The following is a 26,594-nucleotide window of genomic DNA, read 5'->3' as shown; positions in this document are numbered from 1 at the left end:
CGACGACGATGAAATGTCTAATAAAAATGTAAAGATTAGAAGTATAGATAAGAGCAATACAGTAGAAAGTGATGAGAATATTTTCCAGGGATTTAAAGAGGGTGGGACAAGACTAGAAGAGAAGGTCGATAAGATGATCGAGGACTTGGAGCGTAGGTTCGGTCATGTTAACAATATTCTACAAAGGGTTGAAAAATTGGAAGAACTAGAGAAGGCGAACAAAAACTTAACTGATGAAATAGAAAACCTGAAAAGACAGTTAAAAGAAGTAAAGGTGGAGAATGAGGAATTGAAGAGGAATAGTAAAGAAAACAGAGGGATGGAAGTCGATAAAAGAAAACAGTAAAGTTGCATTTACTGATATAATTAAACAGCAAATGAGAGAACAAACTGAAGACTCAGTTATTAAAGTGATGAGACAGAAGGAGAATATAGTAAGAGACTTAGCTGACAAAAAGAAATGTATAATTATATTAGGAATGGAAGAGAAACATAACCCAGATAGAACCTCAAGAACCAATGAGGAAAATGAAAAAGTAAGCAGTTTACTAAAATTAGTTCAGGAAGATGAACCAGAAATTATGAAGGAAATTGAGGAAAAATTCAGGCTCGGAAAGTATAGTACAGATAAGACCAGACCAATTAAGATTAAATTCAGGTCACAAACGACGGCAGAGAATATCTTATCCAAAACAGGGAAACTAGCAACAAGTGAACAATGTAAAAAGGTATGGATAAAAAGGGAAATGAATAAAGAGGAAAGAGAGGAAGAAAAGCAGAAAAGACTTGAAACTAAGAAAAAAAACGAGAACAGAACGGAGTCAGAGAAAGAGAGATTCTATTGGAGAGTAGTGAATATGAAACTAAGGCAGTTCGACGTACAAGAGAAAAACAAAAGGGAAATAGAGAACACAATGGAAGTGATAGAAAACTAAGAGTGTCTTACACAAATATAGATGTATTAATAACAGGATTGAATGAGCTGAATGATTATTTGAAGGAAAAAGAACCAGACATAATGGGAATTGTAGAAACAAAATCAAAAGGCCCACTACCACCCAACAGTGTAGGACATGATGCATATAATTATTGGATTAGAAACAGAGAGAAAAAGCAAGGGGGTGGAGTTATGTTCCTGACTAAGAAGGATATAAACGTGAAGGGTGTCATATATGGAAAGAATACAGTAGAGATGATTATGATAGAAGTGGAAGACAGAGATAAAAAGAGCAGAAAATTTGTGATAAATTATGTGCCTCCAAAAACAGCCTCATGGGAGGAGAGTGAACATAAAAGTATGTTAGAGGACACAAAGATAACATTAGATAAAATAATGGAAGATGGAGGAAGAATAGTTATAATGGGCGACTTTAATTGCAAAGAAATCTGCTGGGAAGAAATGACAGTAAAGGGTGGAGACGGCTCATGGGGAAACGCTCTACTTGAGATGATTACTGACCATACAATGACACAATGGATACAGGAGAACACTAGGTATAGAAATGAAGAACCATCGAGACTAGACTTAATAATTACATCTGAACCTAGAATAGTGGACAAGATTGAATATAAAACACCAATAGGTAAAAGTGACCACATATTGATTGAACTGGAACTTAATGAAGAAAAATATATGAAAAGAAATGAACAATATAGAAAAGGAAGAATGATGTATGAAAAAACAAACTTTGATAAAATAAGAGAATTCTTTCAACAAGAAAACTGGGAAGAAATATACAAAGAAGAAACAACAGTGGAAGAGAAATGGAATATTTTGACAAAAAATTACAAAAAAGGAGTGGAAAAGTATGTCCCAAGACAAAAACAAGAAAAAGAATATGTAAAATGTTGGTACAACAAAAGTTGTAGGGAGTTAAAAGACAAAAGAGACAAAGCCTGGACCAGATGGAAAAAAGACAGACCTGAAAAATGGAAAATATATACCGGTTATAGAAATGAATATGTACAAACGTGCAGAGAGGAAAAGAGAAAATATGAAAAAGATGTCATAGAAAAGTGTAAAGATCAACCAAAACTATTCTACAGATTTGTAAACAATAAACTGAAAAACAAACAAGACTTGGAGAAATTAAGACAGGAGGGAGTTGAATACACTGAGGAAATGGAAATGGCGGAAATTATGAACAAACATTTTAAATCAGTGTTTACAAGGGAGAACATACAACCTGAAGAGATTGAATGGAAAGAGAAAGTCCCCCCTATGGAAGAAATAGAAGTAACAAAGAATGAAATATTGACACACTTGAGTAATCTTGATGTCAGAAAATCGCATGGACCAGATGATATAGCAAACTGGATTCTGAAAGAATGCAGGAATGAACTGGCAGACAAAATACATAGCATACTAAACAGTTCCTTGAAAGAAGGAAAAGTTCCAGAAGATTGGAAAAAAGCAAATATAGTACCTATATATAAAGGAGGAAATAAAGAAGAACCTACCAACTATAGACCAGTCTCTCTAACAAGTACAATAGCAAAAATTTGTGAAAGAATTATCAAAAGTAGATGGGTAAAATATTTAGAAAAAAAAAACAAAGTGTTAAATCCAAGGCAATTTGGATTCAGACAAGGACGATCATGCGTCACCAATTTAATATGTTTCTATTCAAGGCTAATAGATATAATACAAGAAAGAGATGGATGGGCGGACTGTGCATTTCTAGACCTAAAGAAAGCTTTTGACAAAGTACCACATAAGAAGTTGCTTAAGAAATTAGAAACTGAAGGAGGAATACAGGGAAAACTACTAAATTGGATGGAAGACTTTTTGCAAGAAAGAAAAATGAGAGTAGTGATAAGAAACCAGCACTCAAAATGGAATGAAGTAATAAGCGGTGTTCCGCAGGGAACAGTTCTGGCCCCAATAATGTTTGCTATATATATTAATGATATGGATGAAGGAATTGAAAGCTATATGAGCTTCTTTGCAGATGATGCAAAACTACTGAAAAGAGTGAAAACTGAAGAAGATTGTGAAGCACTACAGAGAGACCTAAATATAGTACAGGAATGGAGTAGGAAGTGGGAGATGGAGTTCAATACAAAAAAGTGTAGTATAATGGAATTTGGAAAAAGCAAAAACAGAATAACAGGAGCATATAAATTGGGAGAAGAAGGAATAAAAAAAGTAGAAAATGAGAAGGACCTGGGAGTCATTGTTATGAATAATATGTCACCTGAGAAACATATAAATAAGATTTTTGGAGAAACTTATAATTTAATAAGAACAATCAAAGTGGCATTTACATACCTGGATGAAGAAATGGTGAAGAAAATCCTAATCACCCTGATAAGACCAAGATTGGAATATGCAGCAACGATATGGTCACCAAGTACAAAAAAATGTATAAAAAAACTTGAAAGAATACAAAGAGCAATTACAAAACTGGCACCAACACTCTCAAAACTATCATATGAAGAGAGACTACAAAAACTTGAACTACAGACACTAGAGCAAAGAAGAGAGGAGATTTGATAGCTATTTACAGAATCATGAAAGGCATAGAAATTACTGATAGAGAGAATCTGATAAAATGGGATGACAGAAATACAAGAGGACACGGAAAGAAAATAAAAAAAGACAGCTATAGAAGAGATTTGAAAAAGAACAGCTTTCCTCACCATTGTCTTGGATCATGTGTTGGACTCGTGATCGACAGCTATTTCCCTCCTGGAAGAGATCAGAGTTCATATATAACTGATCTATGGATAATGCTGTGACCTTACTTGGTAATCAAAGCAACAAGCCCAAATCGAGTCCCGGGAATCGAACTTACGATCACCTGTACATGAGTTCAAGATGGTATCTACTGGGCTGCACAATGGAATGGATTTTTTTTTTTTTTTTTTTTTATCTGCCACTGTTGGCCCACACGATTTATATTCGTCCCTTTATTTTTTAACTCTGTTGTTGTTCTTCTCACCTCACCATGCTCCAGTTAGGGCAGTTGCCCTGTCAGTTGTGATGCCTCGCAAAGTTCCTCCATTGGGTTCGATCTCGGTACGTTTCTTCATCTTCTATCATCTCCATTGTCTCTTCTCTCATTTCTATTGCTTCTCTGGTTCCATCCATTTTCTCCTGGGTCTCCCTCTTGGTCTTGTCCCTCTCGGTGCCCAGAGGTAATACCTTGTTGTTAACCAGCATAAATATTGTTCTCCCTTTGTTCAAAATTAATTATGTTGGTCTACCGTAAAGCTGTGTTTTATTTATTTTATTATCTTTTATTTTTTATTTATTTATTTTCACTTCTTGCTGGTCGTCTGTCATAAAATTTTTCTTTTTTAGTTCCATTCACTTTATCTGGCTTATTTTCTTGTTTGTTTCCATTTTTGTGTGCCCCATATTTATTTCTTTAGTTTGTCCTTGTCCATGGTTGGTAAGAACACCAGTAATTTCCTTATGATTATTTATTACACTCGTTTCTAATTTTCTTTTCTTTTTACCATTCCCATTATTTTCAGTTTATTTTTACTATTTCTAAGTGTACATACATATACCCATACATACTACCAAAATACACTTTCCCCCATTATAAGGAGTGCAACCAAGCAAGGCCATGCACCCACTCTTCACTTATTTTTTGTCCTTTTTATCATAATTCTATCTGGACGAAAGGTCATCCTTGTTCCCCACCCGCAGCTCAGGTCACATGCAATACAGCCCCTTTCTTACACAACCCAACAGCCAAAGTTGGTTTACCTGATTGTTTCATAACATGACAACTTTCCCCTCATCCACTTAAGAGTTCACAAAGCAGACAAGAAACCATTTTGGGCCATACCAAATTATCATCCAATCACAGCCACTCCCTACTCACACTTATCTTGTCCCCTCTCCTTTCCTTGCTCATAAGACATTCCTCTTGTATCCATGGCCCCAATCACCATATTCATATATTCTATTCTGTCTTTCCTTCAGGGACACTCCATCCACTCCCTACCTTCCAATTTTTTTAGTCTTTTTATTACTCATTTTTTCCATATGCCCAACTCATTTGACCCATTCTTGTAATTTCCAACCATACATACATATACCAATGGCTTTTACCCTCTTACAAGGGAGGTACCCAAAGTCAAAGGGATAAATCCACTCCCACCCATTTCATCCCCACGTAATCCACTCTCATTCACCACTTCTCCCTCACTCTTTTCTTGGCTCCTCCTGGTTGATGGGTCATCCCTGCATCTCACACATTGCCCTAGGTCAGAAGCAATGCAGCAAGATACAGCACATCCATAGCAAGGCCACTTCACTTAATCAGCAACCACCCCTCTTTGTACCCTCATGCAGAGAGAAGACGGGGAGAAATCCCTTTGGGCTGCGTCAAGATATCATTCACACATACTCCCTCATCCCCATCCCCTATATACTCCCTTCCATGTGTAAAATCATCATTCACACACAACCATTCTCCACTCACTACTATCATCTGTCTTCTCCCTTCCTTCCTCAACAAACATTCCCCTCTTTCCCAATGCCCCTTTTACCCCATCATCCCTCCACCTCTGCCTTTCACACCTCTTTTATTAATCTTTCTTCGCTCATTCTTTCCATGTGTCCAAACCATCCCAATACTCTTTCATCAACTTTCTCCCAACTCCTTTTCTACCTCCACTTTCCTCCTCACCCTCACCTCCATTTCTGACTCTATCCAGCCTAGTAAACCTTATCATATTTCTCAAGCATTTCATCTCAAATACATTTAAATTCTTCATCTTATGTTCTGTCTCTGCCCCATACAATGCTGTCAGCACAATCACACCTTTACACAATCTCCTCTTAGCATCTATTTCCAAATGTCTATTTCTCATTACACTTTTTAATCCCCCAAGGCATTTACTCGCTTCTCTCAATCTACATTCTACCTCCACCTCCACTCCTCCCTTTCCCACCACATTTGCACCCAAGTATCTAAAGCCATTCACTTCCTCCACTTTTGTAAATAAAATTATTTCATTGATGTAGATCTATAATTTTAATCTTTTCCTACAATTTTCAAAATAAATTCTCCTATATCAATCACTGGAAAAATATAAACTGCTGTGAAATGTGTAAAATTCAATATTCAATAGGTATCTAGATGTACACTTTAAACCCACTATCGGAGAAATAATATCAGAAGTACAGGAGATCCGTATATTTCGACTACTATCTGTAGTCCTCTTCAGCAGAATGGTTACAAGATAGAGTACAGGTATAAATGAGGTAGTACTGCACACTTCCCAACCACTCTGTCCATTGGGTTGTCTCTTACCCTAGCACTGAGAGCTCCCAAAACCACTACATTGACATTTTTCCCTAAACCCTCTATGCACTCATTTAAATCTATCCAAAAAACCTCCCTTTCCTCTACATTCTTCTATCAGGCCCATATACATTTACAAAGACCCACACCTCCCTTACCAATTTCACCTTCATCCACATTAACCTTAGAGAAACCTTCTACTCCACCACAAACTTACCTATCTCTTCACTTACTAGTATAGCCACCCTTTTTCTCCCTCATCCTCTCTTCACTCCTGACACCCTCCTAAACTCAAACTTGTCCCTCCCTTTCAATGCATGCAAACAACACTACACTCCATAAAGGATTTGTGGGAAAACCCCATTTCGGCCGTGGCATTCTTTGGGGAGACAAGACTGCTCAGACTGACAGTCTAGGGAACAACAACAACAGCTGCCCAGGATGTAACACTTCACCCCATACCATACAACACATAATGGAAGACTGCATTATACACAATCATGCACGCAAACAACACAACATACACTCTATAAAGGATTTGTGGGAAAACCCAGTTTCGGCAGTAGCATTCCTTGGGGAGACGGGACTGCTCGGACAGACAGTCTAGGGAACGACAACAACAACAACAACTTAGTTTCACTCAATGTCAACACATCCATCTTTCTTCTTACAGACATACTGTCTATCTCTTCTCTTTTACTCTCATCTGTACCACATCCATGTACATGAAAAACCCAAACATTAGGGTATTGGTTGGAAAACTCCCAGACTCTCTTATGTGTTTTTTTTTTTTTTCATCCCATTTTTGTTGCCTTTTACAACTTATGTGGAAACCCTTGATGGCAGTATTCTTTCTCCCCCTACCATGGGGTTCAGCGAAGAAGGAATTGTATATTCAGAGAAGTGGTACAAATCATAAACACTTAGGCTTCATTTTTCTCTCTCCCTCATATTTCAAGTCTCTGCCCTATACATTATAAAATACGAGGTGAAATGTACCTTGCTGATATTCAATGCATTCTTTTTCTAATAATGCTCTAAACTAAAATGAGTTCTAACAATGAAAATCATAAAAAAATAATAATCTTTTATTTTATGCTTAGTGAACAATTTTCTCAAAGTATACCACAAATGTACATAAACTTTCTTCACATTCACTACTTCACATGTTATCTTTAAATTACATGAATCATCTTCATATCCTTTAAATTATTACAGCACACCAAATCAATTCTTCGGTAATCTGTATAAACCATTTGTGAATAGAAGCTGGTGCTGTCTTACTTTTCTGTCAAGGAAATCCCTGAGTTCTTGCATATTGCATTCCACGGACCCCTGAACAAACATCTTGAGCATGGCATGAATTCGTTCCAAGGGCAAGCAATTCAAATTGGTCAACATACCAACAATATATGACCAAAAAACCTGGAAATAAATGACAAAGGAATTGTTAATTAAGCACTAACATTCACGCTTGACCTACACTACATTTCAATGTTTACTTTTTCTGTTTACATCAATTACTAGATTTACTCAAGAATATAATACACATTTGTCTCACATGAATGACAAAGTTGCCATTAATCTAATCACTGTTTTTTTTCTTTGTAGCCTAGTTTCTCTTAACAGGAACCCTATCACATCTAAAAAATCTGTAGCAACCACCAGCCAGATCTGTAGATCTCAATATGCCATTAAGCAATGAAAAATATATAAAATTTGGTTAAATATCAAAAACTCCATTTCACAGGATGGTGCCTCCTTATTGAGGACTTTTTGAAGCACAAACTTTCAATGTAACTATTCACAAATATAACCTCCTTCCACCTTCCAAAAAACTTATATACCTTTCACATACCAATGGCTTTTTTTCCCCTTTACAAGGGAGGTAGCCAAAGTCAGGCATAAATCCACTCCCACCCATTTCATCCCCACATAATCCACTCCCATTCACCACCCCTCCCTCACTCTTTTCTTAGCTCCTCCTGGATGACAGGTCATCCATGCATCCTGCCCACTGTCCTGGGCCAGAAGCAATGCAGCAAGACACAGCACATCCACAGAAAGGCAACTTCATTTAATCAGTGACCCCACCCCCTCATGCAGAAAAAGAGAAGATAGAGAGACATCTCTTCAGGTTGTGTCAAAATATCATTCATACATACTCCCTCACCCCCACCCTCCATCCCCCACCCACTCCCTTCCATGCTTCACTGCATCACCTATATACAACTATTCCCCACTCACCCCTATCTTCTGTCTTCCCCTTTTCCAATGCCCTTTTTACCCCATCCATCCATCTCATCCTTGGTCACCCCCTCATGTTCCACATCTATTTTACTAACCTTTCTTCACTCATTCTTTCCATGTGTCCAAACCATCCCAACACTCTTTCATCCACCCTATCTCCCAACACCCTTTCCACCCCCGCTCTCCTCCTCACTCTATCCAGTCAAGTACATACATACATATATCAAGGCTTTTTCCCCCTTACAAGGGAGGTAGCCAAAAAGAAAAAGGCATCAAATCATTCCCACCCATTCCATCCCTAAATACACTCCACTCTCCTCCACCCTCCCTCTTATCTTAGCACCTCCTGGATGACGAGTCATCCCTGCACCCTGTCCACTGCCCTGGGTCAGAGGCAGTGTCGCAAGGCAGAGCACATCCACAGCAAGGCTGCTTCATTAAATCGGCAACCCCCCTCTCCGTCCCCCCATGCATAAAAGGAGAGGACAGGGAGAAATCACTTCGGGCTGCGTCAAATTTTGGTCACACGTACTACCTTACCCTCCATTTCCCTATACCTGCTAAAAATCAACCTCACCTTAGGCTCTTACATAAGAACATAAGAATGAAGGAGACTGCAAGAGACCATAAGGCCTACACTTGGCAGAAATGACTCTTGTCCCACATGCTAGCAATAAACATCAATTACCATTTCAAATTTCATTCAATCCAGTACTCACAACCCCCAGTTTGGCCTACATCACTCAAAGAAGACAGATGCTTATGTCCAGATGGGGTGAGTGCAAGGTAATGTGGGATGAAGTGTTCAGTGTCTTGTGTGATGATTGCATCTAGGGCAATCTCTAGTTTCTCTGATTAGAATCTCAGGGTTCCCTAGTAGCCAGAAATGGTCCTCATGCTCTCCCACAGATCCGATTCCCCCAGAAGAAGCAAAGGATTATTGTTTGTATTTGCATTAGGGGGAGTGGGTGGGGGATGGGGGGGTGGGGAAGTGTGTATGAGAAATAATTTGACGCAGCACGAAGGGATTTCACCCCGTCTTCTTTTCTGCATGAGGGGACAGAGAGGGAGGGTCGCTGAATTAATGAAGCAGCCTTGCTGTGGATGTGCTGTGTCTTGCAACACTACTTCTGACCCAGGGCAGTGGACAGGATGCAGGGATGACCCATCATTCAGGAGGTGCCAAGATGAGAGGGAGGGAGGAGGGTGGAGGGGAGTGGAATATATAGGGGAGGGAATGGGTGGGAGTGGTTTCTATGCCTTTTTCTTTTTGGCTATCCCTCCGTGTAAGGGGGAAAAAATCCTTTGGTATATGTATGTATGTATGTACTATGTGAGTGTGAGGTTGTTTCTGTGTCACAATCCAGTAGGGGAAGGAGAAAGGGCGAGGGCTCTCAGTTCTCATGGAGAAGGGGTGGAAAAAATTACAAAATGATAAAGAGAGGTTAGCTCAAGTCAAGAGAATAAGTGCCAGTCCCTCTGGGCTACACCACAAAGTCAATGTGCGAGTGTGAGGCGTTCTCCACGTCACAACCTAGGAGGGGATGAAGAGCAGGTGAAGGCTGTCAATTCTCATGGGGAAGGGGTGGAAAAAATTAAAAGTTGGTTGAGCTTAATTCTAGTCCTGAGAATAAATGTTTGTCCTTTTGGGCTGCACTACAAAGTATGACAGTTTTGAAGATAAGCCACGAGAAGATGATCCTGTCATCTATCCCACAGATTATCACATGTGGGCACCAATCACATAGAAGACACAAAACATATACTTCCTAATTATCTCTGTTACAAACTACATAATATTTCATTAAAGGGGCTTTGGCTTTGGCTGATGGCTGTTACCAGGTTTCTAAGAGTTGCAGGGTTACTGTGAAGGAGACAACTAGACACAAACGTACACACACACACACATACCAAAGGCTTTTTCCCCTTATACGGGAGGTAGCCAAAAAACAAAGACATAAAAACCACTCCCACCCTCTTATCTTGGCACCTCCTGGATGATGGGTCATCCTTGCATCTTGCCCACTGCCCTGGGTCAGAAGCAGCGTCACAAGACGCAGCATATCCACAGCAAAATTGAGTACATACATATACCAAAGGCTTTTTCCCCCTACACAGGGGGGTGGCCAAAAAGAAAAAGGCATAGAAACCACTCCCACCCATTCCATTCCCCATACATTCCACTCCCGTCCACCCTCCTCCCATCTCGGTACACCCAAATAACTCCAGCATCTTGGTCTAGGTGAAAAGAATTCACTTTTGCTTTTACCTGTAGTTCTTCTTCTCTTTGGTCCTGTGCTGAAGCCATTACGCTTTCTGCTTCGTCTTCATCAACAGCAGGGTTAAGTTCAGGAGTGGGCAAGCCAACCCCTGGGCCTGTTTCACTTGTGCCTTCTTCCCCCTCAACAAGCAGGAAAACATCAGGTTCGACTTCTTGCAACACACCCTGTAGTGGAAAAAGAAAATGACACTAATAATTCCAAGGAAGAATTTCAATGAGATTCATCTTTCTCACAACAATCATTTTAGTGGAAAAAGAAAATGACACTAACAATTCAAAGGAAGAATTTAAATGAGATCCATCTTTCTCAAAACAATCATTTTAGTGGAAAAAGAAAATGGCACTAACAATTCAAAGGAAGAATTTCAATGAGATCCATCTTTCTCACAACAATCATTTTAGTGGAAAAAGAAAATTACACTAATTTTTCCAAGGAAGAATTTCAATGAGATCCATCTTTCTCACAGCAATCATATGCATTTCCTCTGAAATCTGTAACATGTGATCAATTGAAAACATATAAGACCACTCACCTGTGTTTGCCAAAAGGCTATTTTCCTTCGAAGTACTGTCTTTGGAACTTGTGTGACACTACTTAAATCATGTATTGTCCATCGATTATGTTCTTGAAAATGATAAATCAGAGTTGCTTGTGTGGGAGTGACTGTCAAGTTCAATGTGCGATTCTTCAGTTCAATTTCAACTTGAACCTTTAATATCAATGATAAAAAATTGTTAAGGCAAATAACATACAATTAAAAGCAATGAGAAACTATATTTCATTAGCATAATTAATCTTCACTGCAAAATCATTTGAGTAACAAAGCTACACTATCTATATACAAAAAAGGCTTCTCCTTATAAGAAAGATAGCCAGCCAAGGCATGAACCTACCACCCATCTTACATCCATTTACTTTCCCTTTTATCTAAGTTGATTGTGAATGAATGGTCATTCCTACCCTCCACCCACTACCTGCATCAGATTTCAGTACTACATAAATATCAATGCACATATTCCAACCCATAAAAGTCAAAAGCAAACACCAGAAGGTGCATAGCATTGAGCAATTTTTTTCTAATCACTCTGCCTGTTGGGGCAGGTATCAGTTACCACTAGGAATTGGAGAGAAGAGCAGACTCAAACCTATAATTAAAATGATGCAATACCTACATGTTTCTGATAACACTACCAGTGCAACATCTATACAGGTCAACCTATAAAGCTATAAATATATGTCAGAAATACTACAAATACATGTCTTGCGACAATGCTTCTGACCCAGGGCAGTAGACAGGATGCAGGGATGACCCATCATCCAGGAGGTGCCAAGATAAGAGGGAGGAGGGTGGAGGGGAGTGGAGTGTATAGGAAATGGAATGGGTGGGAGTGGTTTCTATGCCTTTTTCTTTTTGGCTACCCCCGTGTAGGGGGAAAAAGTCTTTGGTATATCTATCACAAAACTCACCTGACCAAGATGGGGTTTCCAACTGAGAGTCCTATTTCCTTTTAGATTTTGGAATCCTTCAGTATAAAGTTTTAGTTCTCTCGTAACCTCTTCTGGAAGCTGCAGTCGTTCTTCCTTGAAGGATGGCCAAAAATGTGCAGAAAGGATCATGGATGAAACAGGGAATTTCTGCTGGTGATGATATTGATTCTCGTCTGAATTAATGGATGAATTTATTCGTTTTGAATCGGCAACATCTTTCACCATTACTTCACACTTATGAAGAAGTGAAGAGGTTTCTCCAAACCTGTAAAGTAGGAAATAAATATACATACATACATACATATACCAAATGCTTTTTCCCCCTTACAAGGGAGGTAGCCAAGGAAATAAATATATGTATATCAATAGATTAATAATCAAGCCTGGTCCTATCACAAAGAGTTTTTTTTTCTCATCACATTACACTAAACTACTTTCTTTTTCCAACCTCATATCTTAGCACCTAGGGTATGACAGGTAATGTCCCCTAACACACCACTCAGGTCAAAGGCAATGCAGCAAGGCACAGCACTTCTACTGTATGGCCCAACGACTGGAGCTGGTTTACCCTGACCTCACTCCCTAACCTCCCTAATCCAATTATATATATATTATATATATATATATATATATATATATATATATACATATATATATATATATATATATATATATATTATATATATATATATATATATATATATATATATATAAAGTCCTTTAAGCTGTGTCACTTCCTGATTGTAAGTTTCAATTAAATTTTGTAAATCATTCCATAAAAATATGATTAATCAAACGTGTTTCATTCTTATCCTTATAAACTGAGATATGGAGAAAATTAATAGACTGTTTGCCTTCTCAAAACAAATGCAAGCTTTTGACATCATGAACTAAAAATATTATCATTACAGTTGCTTCTCTTCGTATAGGATGGCCCACTGTTTATGTTTATTTACACATATTACAATGTCTTAAACATGTATGCAACAAAAATCATACACCAGCAACTCATTATCCAAACATCTATAACAACCTAACACCTATACCCACACTTAAACACATACACACCCAAATAACTATGCAAGCCTTTCAAGAAAGTCTCCCAAACTCCATACAGTACTCCAACTCCCCCTCCCCCCCCCAAAAAAAAAAATATATATATATATATATATATATATATACATATATATACATATATATGCATATATATATACATATATGCAAAGTAGACCAATTGGAAAAAGAGACTAACGAAGCAGAGCGCTTTCGTATATTACATCTTCAGTGCAACAAGTACTGAAGATGTAATATACGAAAGCGCTCTGCTTCGTTAGTTTCTTTTTCCAAGTGGTCTACTTTGCATAAGTGAACACACGTACCCGTGTTCTTATTAGCATATATATATATATATACACCTGTTCAAGTACCATACTGGCAGGTCTGCATCCAGGACATAATTCAGCATAACAGAGTACCAACACAGAACAGACCTGGTCACATTAAAACTGCTCCAGACAACCACCATACAAAGACACAAAACACCTCATACTACAATTCCCCATACTAACAATCCCCAGTGTTTATTTCAATACACTTGTCAGCAGAAGACAGGGGTGAATGGGGAAGGGTTGTGTATGGATGATGCTGTGATGCATGAGGGGGAGTGGGTGGGGGATGGGGGGTGAAGGAGTATGTATGAGAAATAAAATGATGCAGCCCAAAGGGATTTCTCCCCGTCTTCTCCTTTTCTGCATGAGGGGACGGAGAGGGGGGGTCACCGGGTTAATGAAGCAGCCTTGCTGTGGATGTGCTGTGTATTGTGACACTGCTTCTAACCCAGGGCAGTGGACAAGATGCAGGGATGACCCGTGATCCAGGAGGTGCCAAGATAAGGAGAGGGTGGAGAGTGGTGGAGTGTGTAGGGGATGGAATGGATGGGAGTGGTTTCTATGCCTTTGTCTTTTGGCTACCTCCTGTGTAAGGGGGAGAAAAAGCCTTTGGTATATGTATGTATGCATGTACTTGTCAGCAACTGCTACTTTCACACAATCCCCAGATGAGGCAAAATCTCTCCCCCTAAGTGACTAATGGTTCTGTCTGAGGGCTGTTGCCAGTTTCCTGGAGGCCACAGATCCTCTGTAGGAGAGGCCATGGGGCAACCGACTGATTGACCAATCTGTCACCAGAACCTTCTCAGTAAAGAATATTACCCATAACAACTTACCAAACTTACCGAACTTTTAAATGTTCAAGGTAACATATTTCCCTTTCAGTATCATAATTAAACTGTGAAAGAATTCTGTTCGCAAGTAAGGTTCTGTATTCTGTGATGAAGAGATCTTTACTGCCGTAGATGTTGACCAGCATAGAAATGATGTCAGCTGTCCGCTGGGATTTGGACTTCACTGAAATTATACAAAAATAAATGTACTCTCTCTCTCTATATGTGTGTGTGTGTATATACATATATATATATAAAAGACTTATTGACCCACTGTCGGAGAATGAGATGAGACGGACAGAAAATCTGTATATTTCGACCACTATCTGTGGTCCTCTTCAGCAGAAGAGGACCACAGATAGTGATAGAATAAATATAGATGATTGAATGAAGTGGCCTTGCTGTGGATGTGGTGTGTCTTGATGTGCTGCTTCTGACCTAGGGCCATGGGCGAGATGCAGGGGTGACCTCTCATCTGGGAGGAGCCAATATGGGAGTGGGGAGGGAGGGGTGGTAAATGGGAGTGGAATGGGTGGGGATGAAATGTGTGGGAATGGAATTATGCTTTCTGACTTGACTACCTCCCTTGTAAGGGGGAAAAAGGCCCTTGGAATATGTATGTATATATGAAATCTTTTTCTGTGGAACATAAGCCATCCACGTGTAAAACTTGATGAAATCCCTCAAGAAGGGAAGCTACATTCAATTCTACACGAAATAATCAAGCGAGTGTGGTGGGGGGATAGGGATGAACCTTCATCCAAGAGGAGCTAGATGAAAAGGATAACAAATGGGCTTGCCAGTCAAGTGTGGGACCTCTCATTAACGGACGTTAATTAGCCATGTTTGCGGTGTTTTCCCTGTGTTTTCGGTGCTTTTGGTGCTGTTGTTTAGTGTGTGCAATCACTATGCCACCCAAAAACCACTCCAAATCAACGGATTATTCACATCAACGGACACCGTTACCCCCCTTTTAGTCCATTAATGAGAGGTAGTACTGTACAGTGGTGTATATCTTTTGATTCAGCCATACCCTTACAAGAGGAAAAAGCCTTTTGGTATATGCACATTTTCACATACATGACACAAATGTCAATAGTATCTAAATCTATAAATACATCTATGTCTGTCATATTTGTTAACATTCCTATTTCTATTCTCCGAGTTTTGGCGTAAGAATAATCGTCAATTAAAAGGCAGGAGTTTCCTTACGTGGTTGTGCATGAACTGGGTCTGGTGTCCAAGTCTCCCAGTTTTCCATGTTGTCATCCTCAGCCTGAGAATCATCTAACACAAGAGGTGCAGGTACCATTAGTTCTTCCGTGAGCTCTGAACAACTGTCATCCGTCAGGCTTGTAACTATGTAGCGAATTGTATCTTCTCTGCCACGCAAGTATTGACTAGAAAAAATATACATAAAAATAGAAACATTAACGAACAAATTGGTTTATCTTTTTCTATACACATAACTGCTGTGCCACTTTTGTTACCGTACCGAACTGGCTCCGACACAAGCTCAAGAAGCACTCCTTTGGGGTCTAATACTCTAAGAGCTTTGATTGCTGATATGTAGGCTTGGAGGACATCTGTTGTGTTGACCCCTGGGTGGAGGAGGCGAGTCTGGGAGGAGGAGAAAAAAAAATAGATTAATAAAAAAATAAAAAAATAAATAAAAAAATAAATAGAAAATAAAAAAGTGTGAACATAGAAATGCATTTCAAAATCTCAAGACTACCTAACTGAAATATCACAAAAATAATTCATTGTTAATTTCTACAAAACATTTACTTTGATTGCTGATCTAAGAGACTCAACCAGCTTGTCCCTCAAATTGGTCTTTTCCAAGCAGACTCTTAAATCTTCTAGAGCTGGCTGTGATTCTGGATACTCTGAAATTTAGATGCAATTTTTTTTTTAGTAAATTTGTACATATATTCACACATACATACATATACCAACGACTCTTTCCCCTTACAAGGAAGATCTAAGGTACTGACTGCATGTCATTGTGGGGTTAAAACTGCTCAGTAGCATGCAACTGATATTTTAGGGTCTACATGGGGCATCCCTACAAACCAGTCACACATAATTTTGTCGGTGATAGAGGAAATCTTTATTCATAGAGAAATGATGCTACTTTATTATACTACAACTGTCCCTTTGTTATACTGTCCCTACACTCTAAATACTATTCTGTATCACTTCTCTGAATATACACTTCCTTTTCCACCACCCCTTCCTCCCTCTCTTCTTGGCTCCTCCTGGATGACAGGTCATTGCTGCATCTTGCCCACTGTCCTGGGTCAGAAGCAATGCAGCAAGATGCAGCACATCCACAGCAAGACTGCTTCATTTAATCAGCAACCCCTTTTCTGTACCCTCATCCAGAAAATGAAAAGACGGGGAGAAATCCCTTTGGGCGGTGTTAAAATATAATTCACACATACTCCCTCACACCCCATCCCCCACCCACTCGCTTCCATGCACCACAGCATCACCCATACATAACCATTCTCCATTCACTCCTATCTTCTCCCTTCCTTCCTCAACAGACATTCCCCTCTTTCCCAATGCCCCTTTTACCCCATCCATCCATCTCATCCTTGGTTGCCCCCTCATGTTCACTCCCCCCACCTCTGCCCTCCACACCACTTTTCCTAATCTTTCTTCACTCACTCTTTCCATGTATCCAAACCATCCCAACACTCCTTCATCAACCCCCATCTCCCACCTTCCACTCCAACCCCACCCTCCTCCTCACCTCCTCGCTTCTCACTCCATCCAGCCCAGCAACACCCACCACACTTCTCAGGCATTTCATCTCAAATACATTTAAACTCTTTCTCTCCTACATTCCATGCCTCCACCCCACACAATGCTGTTGGCACAACCACCCCCTCATACAATCTCCTCTCAGCATCCACTCCCAAATGTCCATTTCTCATTAAACTTTTTAATCCCCCCAAGGGATCCACGTAATTCTCTCAAGCCCTCTCCAAATCCACACAAAAATATTTACCCTTTCCTAAAGCTTTTCCACACATCCGCCCCACTACAAAAATCTGATCCATGCAACCCCACCCATTCCAAACCCACACTGCCCCTTTCCCAATCCTCCCAATCAAAACTTTCCCATAAGCCCCCCAACCACACCCAACAAACTGATCCCTCTGAAACCACCACACTCACACCTATCCCCTTCCCCCTTGCAGAACTATACAGACACTCCTCCAGTCCTCCAGCACTCTACCTTCTTTTAGACAAACATTAAACAACCTCACCAGCCAGTCCACCATCACTGTAACTCCCTTTTTTTTAGACAGTGCATGACACCCATCTAACCCAGGTGCCTCACCTGCTCTCATCATTTTAATAACTGCTTTCACCTTATCTTTCCATATTTCTCCTCAATTTTCCTCATTCATCACTGTCATTTTCTTAGCGCTTTCCACTACAACTACCTTTCACTACCTATCCTTCATATTTAGCAACTCCCTAAAATACACTGCCTGTCTTCCTCTTACTGCCATCTTTCCCATTATCATCTCTCCATCTGCACCTCTTACTTTTTTTTCTCTACTTAATTCACCTTCTCTTCCTCTCTCAACTTCCATCCAAAACACATTTATATTACTTTCATAATTTTCTGTAATACTCTTACCCCATTTCACATCTGCTCTCCTCTTTGCCTCCTTTATCTTATGTGTTACTTTTCTTCTCTTTTCTTTGTACCTTTCATATGATTCTCTCATCCTATTTTATAACCAATCTGTGAATGCCCGTTTCTTCTCCTCTACAACTTTCTGTTTCATCATCCCACCATTCACTACCCTTCCTTCTATTTCCTGCCACCCTCCTTATTCCACACACCATCTTTGCACACCTTATGACTCCCTCCTTGAAACATCTCCATTCCCCCTCCACTCCTATTCATACACAAACATATACCAAAGACTTTTTCCCCCTTACAAGGGAGGTAGCCAAAGTCAAAGGCATAAATCCACTCCCACCCATTTCATCCCCACATACTCCACGCCCATTCACCACCGCTCCATCCCTCTTTTCTTGGCTCCTCCTGGATGGTCTGGAGCTGGTGAGGAGACCGAGATACAGATTGTAATTCATACGCATATACATTATATAAATTCACAAACAGCAATTGGTTGAATTTCCATTCTCCTCCACTCTCTCCCCAATTCCAAATGTCTGCATAGCATCACCATTTATCTCCCGTACCACCTCATTCACACACATATTGAACAATCCTGATGCAATTCATAAATTACAAGTACAAAAATACAAATGGGAAAATTAGCATCTTCATACCTATTACGATGTTGAAGAGCTGTTCAATTCTGGTGGTAGTGTATGTGTGATAGAGGGCAGTGATATAAGTTTCACTCAGATTATTGGCAATCATACTTTGCACAGCTTCATCGGCCATACACAACTGGCCTCTTCCTCCACAATACACGAGTTCAAGCCAGCCGACCACGACGCCTTCAACCCACTGTATAAGTAGAAATAACCTTTCAATCATGTTGTTAAATCAACATCACATTAATCTATGATGACAGTTTACCACTTAAACTGTATATAATTTTTTTTTTCTACCTACCTTGTAAGGGAGAAAAAGCCTTGGTATATATATGTATGTATAATTTTTTACTGTGCTTCTTGCTTTGGAGAATTATTTGTAAAAATATTGTCCACTACCTTGTCCTTATTTCATTTATCTTATTCACCACATAAAACAGCACACAGATCTATGCAAGAACCCTCAATCCCATCCCCACTTAACACAGGCACAACCAACCTGGAAAATATATATATATATATATATATATATATATATATATATATATATACACACACACATACATATATACATACTACCACTACTCAAACAACTTGCAACAACTCCATATTCAGATCACAAAACAAGCATGAATATTCAGGCCACTATTCACATATTAAAACAGTACCAACACAAAACTGGCCATGCCACACACAAACAGTCCATGAAGCAATCACCACATTGAAGACACCAAACACCCCATCTTACACTGCAATAACTACACAACACAATATTTCTTCTATGAATGACTTGTGGTCCAATCTGGTGGCCACTGTCAGTTACCTGGGAACTGTGTGTCTCTTGCAAAAGACCAAAAGACCTGGGGCAACAGATTAATTGATTTGTGGTAAATCCTAACAGCCGATTTGATAAATCCATTTTTAGACCAAAGAACTTTTCTGAAACCCCAAGTGAACTTTATTAATGTTTTCATTTGTTCCACAGCCATATACATTGAGAAACCAAATTATGAAAGTTAGAAACCTTCCCTAAAGTTCCTACATCTATGAAAAAAATAATAACTACTTTATTCTTTTTATATTACACAAGTACTTCAGTCCTTGAATTCCATTTACTTAAGAGCATTTATTTATAAGTTCATTCCTTTGACATAATTAACTACATACTGTAAAATCCTTCTGTATTTCTTTATCAAATACGCTTATATTTCAGTTCAGCAGTAAATACCTTAAAAAATTACCTTCTCTAGCTGCCCAATGCGTGACTGGTCATAGGAGTCTCTACATGTATTTATGACATGCTCATTTATTGTGGACAGAAGCAAAGATGATATTATATCACCAGCAAGACGCTCCAATAATTCCAATTCAATCAAATGTCTGCAATAATTTCAAGATTACTTAACACTGTCTCATCCCTTTCAAATATTGACCAATAAATCCTAAAATTAGAGTAGAGTTATGCTCTTAAATTTAATTTTTAACTGATTAGACTGGGGTCAGAGTATGTCAGATATCCAAGATTTTAAGAAAAAACTTGATGCTGAAAGATACAAAGACAGGTCACCACAAGCATAGCTCCCTTCCCATTTAATACAACTAGGTAAAAATACAAGTCTCAATGACAACAAAACTAGTCAATATTGTCTAGATTACAAGGATCTACCAGGCCAATGACCCATTCTAAGTAAATTAAAAAAGGGTGGAGCAATATAATTAAACCTTACATAATTACCTGTTGACCTGGTTGAAGATGTCCGAGATGGTGGCACACTGGCAGGCATCCAGGGCTTCTTCACAACCACCACATTTAAGCTGGTCCTCTGTAGACTCTTCCACTTCCTCTAGTAATTGCCAAAAAGGATGACATCATACATGACTATGTTCAAAAGTAACCATTCAATGAAAAAAAGAAAGAAAAAAAAAAAGGTATATCAACTATGTAACATATTCTTTTTACCAGAGAAACACTACCAAACCAAATCAACTGATTAATATATCACTGTACTTGAAATCTCTGGGAAAAATTCTTACCTTGCAATCCTACTTCAGCATGATAGAAGACTTTAAATGCAATATTGTAGAATTTGTTTATAACGGATGGAAAGTTCACTGGAAGCTGGCTGTGTAGAGTCGCTCTTAAATGCAGTTTGAAGTGCTCAACCAAACCACCATCAACATATTTCTCATACTTAGCACAAGTTTTCTCACATAACATCTTGCATCTACAATGAAAAGACAGAAATCTCTTTGCAAAATTCCCCAAATACCTATTTCTCATGACATTTTCATCCTCCAAAGACATTTACTAACTTCCCTCATCCCCCAAAGATATTCACTAACTTCCCTCATTCTACATTTTACCTCCACCCCAACTTCTCCAAACCCTGCTACATGTGACCTTAAACACTTAAAACTATCAAGAATCTAAGAACAAACTTGATGCTGAAAGATACAAAGACGGGTCACCACGAGCATGGCTCCCTTCCCGTATAATACAACTAGGTAAATACTTCCTCTAACTTCTCTCCTCTATGACTTACCTCCAACTTACTGCTGCCCTCACCCATTGTACACCACTTTTCTTTCACACACATTTACTCTCAATTTCCTACGATCACAAACCTTCCCAAACTTTCGCTGTCTTAGATCCTTCTCTGACTCAGCCACAAGTGCAGTACCATCAGCAAACAACTGGCTCACTTCCCTCCACTCTCTCCAACCATCTACAATCCTCTTCCCATCGTTCTCACATTCATCTTCAGTACCACCCCATCCATGTACACACTGAACAGCCATACTGACATAACGCAACCCTAGCTCAGTCCCACCTTCACCTCAAACCACTCACTGTCACCATTCCCAACACTAACACAAGCTCTACTACTCAGGTAAAAGCTGCAATACCTCCCACAATTCCTTCCTGTCAACCCTATCATAAGCCTTCTCTAGATCCATGATTGCCCCCCAAAATACATCTTTACCTTTTGCCATATACTTGTCACATATATGACTATAAAACAAAATACTTTACCTTGATAAGAGAGGCATGTATGCCACAGTGTTCTGGTACAGCTGAGACACTGCAGAAGCAAACCAAGTCATAACCTGGACGGAGCCACTCTGACCTCTTTCCAGCTCCTTTAACATTGTAACCACCTGACTCCAGAAAGCTGGCACAACCACTCTTCTTCATGTGTATAAGAAAAGTAACATAACAATAAGTGATCATAATGATTCTGTAGTATACAATAACTATTGCAAACTGTATAACATAAAATATTCATATATTACAATGACCCTGAAATAGGAAGGAGAAAAAGAATAAACAATATATAGATCTGTGACAAAGTGAATTACTGCAAGTGATCCTGTCATGTCTATTTTCAGCCTTCAATATAATAATGCACTACACAGACCTGACCATGAATTTTTGCTAGTAGCTGTTACACTGCATTAATTCATGCCAATTTGCAGAGAAATTTCTTAGTTTATTAAGCCCAATTTTGTGATAACCTACTACTGTTATAATACCTTCCTTATATGTATGGCTTTTCAACACAATGAGGCTGAGTGACAAAGTACTGCATGGTCAAACTAAAAAGGAGACACTGAGATTCAACATACACCAAACAAGTCTCCAATGTTCTTTATTGCTACTGAACACTACTGTCTCCTCTTCCATGAGTATAGATGCTAGGAAAGGTTATCAATTATTCAATTTTTCTTTCTCTCTCTCTTTTTTTTCCATCTGCAGGGATGACCCATCATTCAGGAGGTGCCAAGATAGGAGGAAGGGAGTGGAATATATGGGAAATGAAATGGGTGGGAGTGTTTTCTATGCCTTTTTCTTTTTGGCTACCCCCCCGTGTAAGGGGGGAAAAAGCCTTAGATATATGTATGTAAGTATTCAATGCTACTGAGAGTGAAGACAAAACAAAATTCATTCTCTGTATGTACTACACCCACTATATTTAGATCTATACTTGAAGAACTTGTGCTAACTGTATCCAACAAACCTTAAGTTATCCCAAACTGTTGCCAAGGCAAGATCCAACACCAGCTGTCCCGCTCCAAGTTCATGTATAACATTAACAGCCATATTGATGTCGCCATTATTGTCCTCTAACTGAAAAACAAAGAAAAATTGGATAACAGTAATAAAACTGAGAAATCTACAATTGATTTTCTCATATATATATATATATATATAAAAACTGCCAATGAGACCTGGACTAAAGCCTCATCCTTAAAATTATATCTTCAACTTATGGTAATATGCCTAGTTGTTATGAACTATACCATCATATCTGTCCTGGTCAAACAGTTGACATTTAGTAGAACAGGCATGTTGGTGACATTTGGTATGTATGTATGCATGTATGTATGTATGTATGTATGTATGTATGTATGTATGTATGTATATATATATATATATATATATATATATATTATATATATATATATATATATATACACACACACACAAACACACACCAATATTCTATACAACTTTTAGAGAAAAACAAATATACATATATATATATATATATATATATATGCAAAGAAATCACAAAACACACGTGATAAACTATTTTTGCAGAAACCACCGGGAAATTGAAAAAACAGATACCGAACGTTTTCGTCTATTTAGACATTTTCAAAGGTACAAAAAAGCAATACAGAAAGAAACAATAAATACATAAGAAGACAAGGATACTCGGAGAGGTCCCATGTTACATTTTATCACACACAATTTTGTCAATAATAAAATTGTCCAATTTAAATAAACCCAAACTCAAGTTCATGTTATTTCCAAAATTTCTTTTTATAAAACAAGATTCAATAATATTTCTTTCTATAATATTATTACAAGAAGATAGTATTCAAAAATAATAACAACATTAAGAGTCTGTTAATTAAAAATTCCCCAAGAAGTAAAGAAGGATGTATTTATAATATACCATGTAAAAATTGTGATTTTATTTATATAGGCCAAACAGGCAAAGGCTTAGAAAAAAGAATAGGCCAACATAAATATAGTATTAGAACGGGGCAAATGTCCAGTGGATTATTTGTCCACCAAAGGGATTATGGTCATAATATTGACTGGGGAAATTCTAAAATAATTACTTCTTGTAATAATATTATAGAAAGAAATATTATTGAATCTTGTTTTATAAAAAGAAATTTTGGAAATAACATGAACTTGAGTTTGGGTTTATTTAAATTGGACAATTTTATTATTGACAAAATTGTGTGTGATAAAATGTAACATGGGACCTCTCCGAGTATCCTTGTCTTCTTATGTATTTATTGTTTCTTTCTGTATTGCTTTTTTGTACCTTTGAAAATGTCTAAATAGACGAAAACGTTCGGTATCTGTTTTTTCAATTTCCCGGTGGTTTCTGCAAAAATATAATATATATATATCTTTTTTTTTTTTATCCATGAATGTATATCTAGTATTATATAAAAAAAAATAATAATATTTTAGTCATACATTTTAAAGCCATGAAAAATAAGAGGAACATGGAAATTTCATTAGAATTTATCTAATACATAATAAAAGAATGCAAAATACAATACCAACAATTTGCATCTAAATTTTGTGTTAACTATGATCAAGTAATATAATCTTTCCTTCCCTTTTTAGGTTCATGTTCAGCGACATACTGCTCAATCATGACCTTTGTTAACCACTGCTATTTCTCTATACATTCAAAAAAATTCCAAATATTGGGATAAAAGACATCATTTGCTCCTCAAAGATCCTATGCCATCCTTCTACATTATCAGTTTTTAGTGTGGACAGGATGCAGGGATGACCCGTCATCCAGGAGGTGCCAAGATAAGAGGAAGGGAGGAGGGTGGAGGGGAGTGGAATATATAGGAAATGGAATGGGTAGGAGTGGTTTCTATGCCTTTTTCTTTTTGGCTACCCCCCATGTAGGGGGAAGAAGCCTTTGGTATATGTATGTATGTTGTGTGTTATCCAAGGCAGAATTTTAGACATTCCACATTTCACGAGGGATTTTAGGGAGGCAGCAATGATGCCTTCCATCTGGTCTCACCCTACCCATGTATCTTCAAAGTATTTAGTAACATCTTGAGATTCAGATAGGAAAACTACATTGTCACATACAGCTTTGTATGTATTGACAACTCTTTGCACTGGCAGTACCAATGCACCCAAAATTCAAAAGTTTATATTACTTGTGCCAAGAGAATTCGAAGACTTGTTTTCAATTATAACAAAGATGATTGCATCAATGAATATTTTAGAGGACTAGCTCATAATTTTAGTATTCAAGTTTTTTATAATACTATTTAGCACAAAATTTAAATGTTAACATTGTCAGTATTATATTTTGTACTATTTTATTATGTATTATTGGATACATTCTTAGGAAATTTCTTTATTTCTCTTATTTTTCATGGCTTTAAAATGTATGACTATTATTCTTTTAATAATGATATTTCATATACACACATTCATGGGTTTGAAATATACAGTATATATGACATTAGAATATTTCTCTTATTTTTCATGGTTTTAAAAAATTTGACTAAGATATCATTGTTTTTTATAATGATACTGCATATACATTCATGGGTTTGAAATATACAGTATATGATCAAACTTTGCCATCGTTGTTTTGAACATGCTTATCATATTTTGTTAATTAGTTTTTCTTGTATTATCATATCCTTCTTTACAAAATACTTTGTATTGAGTTTTCCTCAAGATGAACTTTCTTGATGGTCAATTTTCACCTTGGTGAACTTTCCACACAGTGAACTGATGGCAGTGATTTTTCCAGAGGTGAATTGATGGTAGTGAACTTTCCATAGAAATTGTTCATATGCGTTAGATACTGTGTTCAAGAAATTTGAAAAGTTTGAAGCTTGGTCTTCATTATCAAGAAGATTCTTTCAGTCAATAAGAGACAGTGCATTCAGCTCCTTCTATTCTACTTTTTTGAAATTTAAACTCTCAGGCCCACTTCTGTATTTTTTATTTCTGTGGTTTTTCTTCTCCTCTAGTGTCCATTTAGTTTTTAAATCATATCATTATGGTCAGATATCGATTTGGAGGTCACAGTAATTTTATCAATACCATCTTCATTATTGGTCTATATAAAGTCTAAGATATTATTGCCATGGATTGCTGTTTTCGTCACCTGAGACCAGTATAAGGAATTAGCCATTTCAAGCCACAAGTTTAACTGGACATTACTGGTGATTATGACATTGATACCCTGTTCCCAGTTCACATTAGGGAAGTTAAAGTCACCTACTATTATAATTATAATATCGGAATGTTTTAATTACAAGTAACAAGAACTTTGTATGACATTCCGAGTGGTTTGACAAAGTTAATCTGCATTTATAATTATAGGCAAGGCCTAATAACAGCAGGCAGTGCCAGACACTCTGTATTACATAAAAGTGTACACCTATGACTGGGTAAGATATACCGATATTTGCATTACAATCAATGATTCATGGTTGGTAAAAGAATCAACTGGCATTGCTATAACCTGGGAATTTGTTATTACGATATAAAATGATTCCTCGTTTACAAAATTTACAATATTCATGATTTAAAACACTATGGTATGACATTGTTTTTGTTAAACTTACATTGCCCTGTTTACGACCAATACAAAACGATTGTTTGATTAACTCCCATTCTTCTCTCAAATTTGATCCCATAACTTGCGCCATTGTTGTTGATATTGTCAGGGAGCAATGAGTTGTTTAATT

At 37.9% G+C, this 26,594-nt stretch overlaps 1 protein-coding gene across 1 annotated transcript; it reads right to left on the bottom strand.

Moving 5' to 3' along the window:
* Positions 1 to 7,340: 7,340 nt before the first annotated feature.
* On the bottom strand, positions 7,341 to 26,556 carry mr (anaphase promoting complex subunit morula). The gene is made up of 15 exons (XM_076189970.1): positions 26,472 to 26,556; positions 22,844 to 22,953; positions 21,859 to 22,014; positions 20,859 to 21,049; positions 20,560 to 20,668; positions 20,066 to 20,204; positions 18,834 to 19,017; positions 16,296 to 16,396; positions 16,003 to 16,127; positions 15,720 to 15,907; positions 14,520 to 14,691; positions 12,266 to 12,551; positions 11,331 to 11,507; positions 10,786 to 10,962; positions 7,341 to 7,691 (listed from the first exon to the last, which is right to left on the bottom strand). Exons 1-15 carry the CDS (start codon positions 26,553 to 26,555, stop codon positions 7,494 to 7,496), a joined length of 2,397 nt encoding a protein of 798 aa, XP_076046085.1. The 5' UTR covers position 26,556; the 3' UTR covers positions 7,341 to 7,493.
* Positions 26,557 to 26,594: the final 38 nt, after the last annotated feature.

Source organism: Oratosquilla oratoria, chromosome 9 (genome assembly GCF_046742065.1).
Source record: "Oratosquilla oratoria isolate Oo_2021 chromosome 9, ASM4674206v1, whole genome shotgun sequence".
NCBI classification, from domain to species: domain Eukaryota; kingdom Metazoa; phylum Arthropoda; class Malacostraca; order Stomatopoda; family Squillidae; genus Oratosquilla; species Oratosquilla oratoria.
The sequence above is the reverse complement of the archived record's forward strand: the minus strand, read 5'-3'. Positions and strand labels throughout refer to the sequence as shown.

Bases quoted from the DNA above. Each gene is read 5' to 3' on its own strand.
- mr (XM_076189970.1), bottom strand. From the start codon at position 26,555: ATGGCGCAAGTTATGGGATCAAATTTGAGAGAAGAATGGGAGTTAATC. The intron at 21,050-21,858 runs GTAAAGTATTTT...TTTTCATTGTAG, and splicing joins TACATGCCTCTCTTATCAAG to ATGCAAGATGTTATGTGAGA. The intron at 10,963-11,330 runs GTGAGTGGTCTT...TTTCCACTACAG, and splicing joins TAGCCTTTTGGCAAACACAG to GGTGTGTTGCAAGAAGTCGA.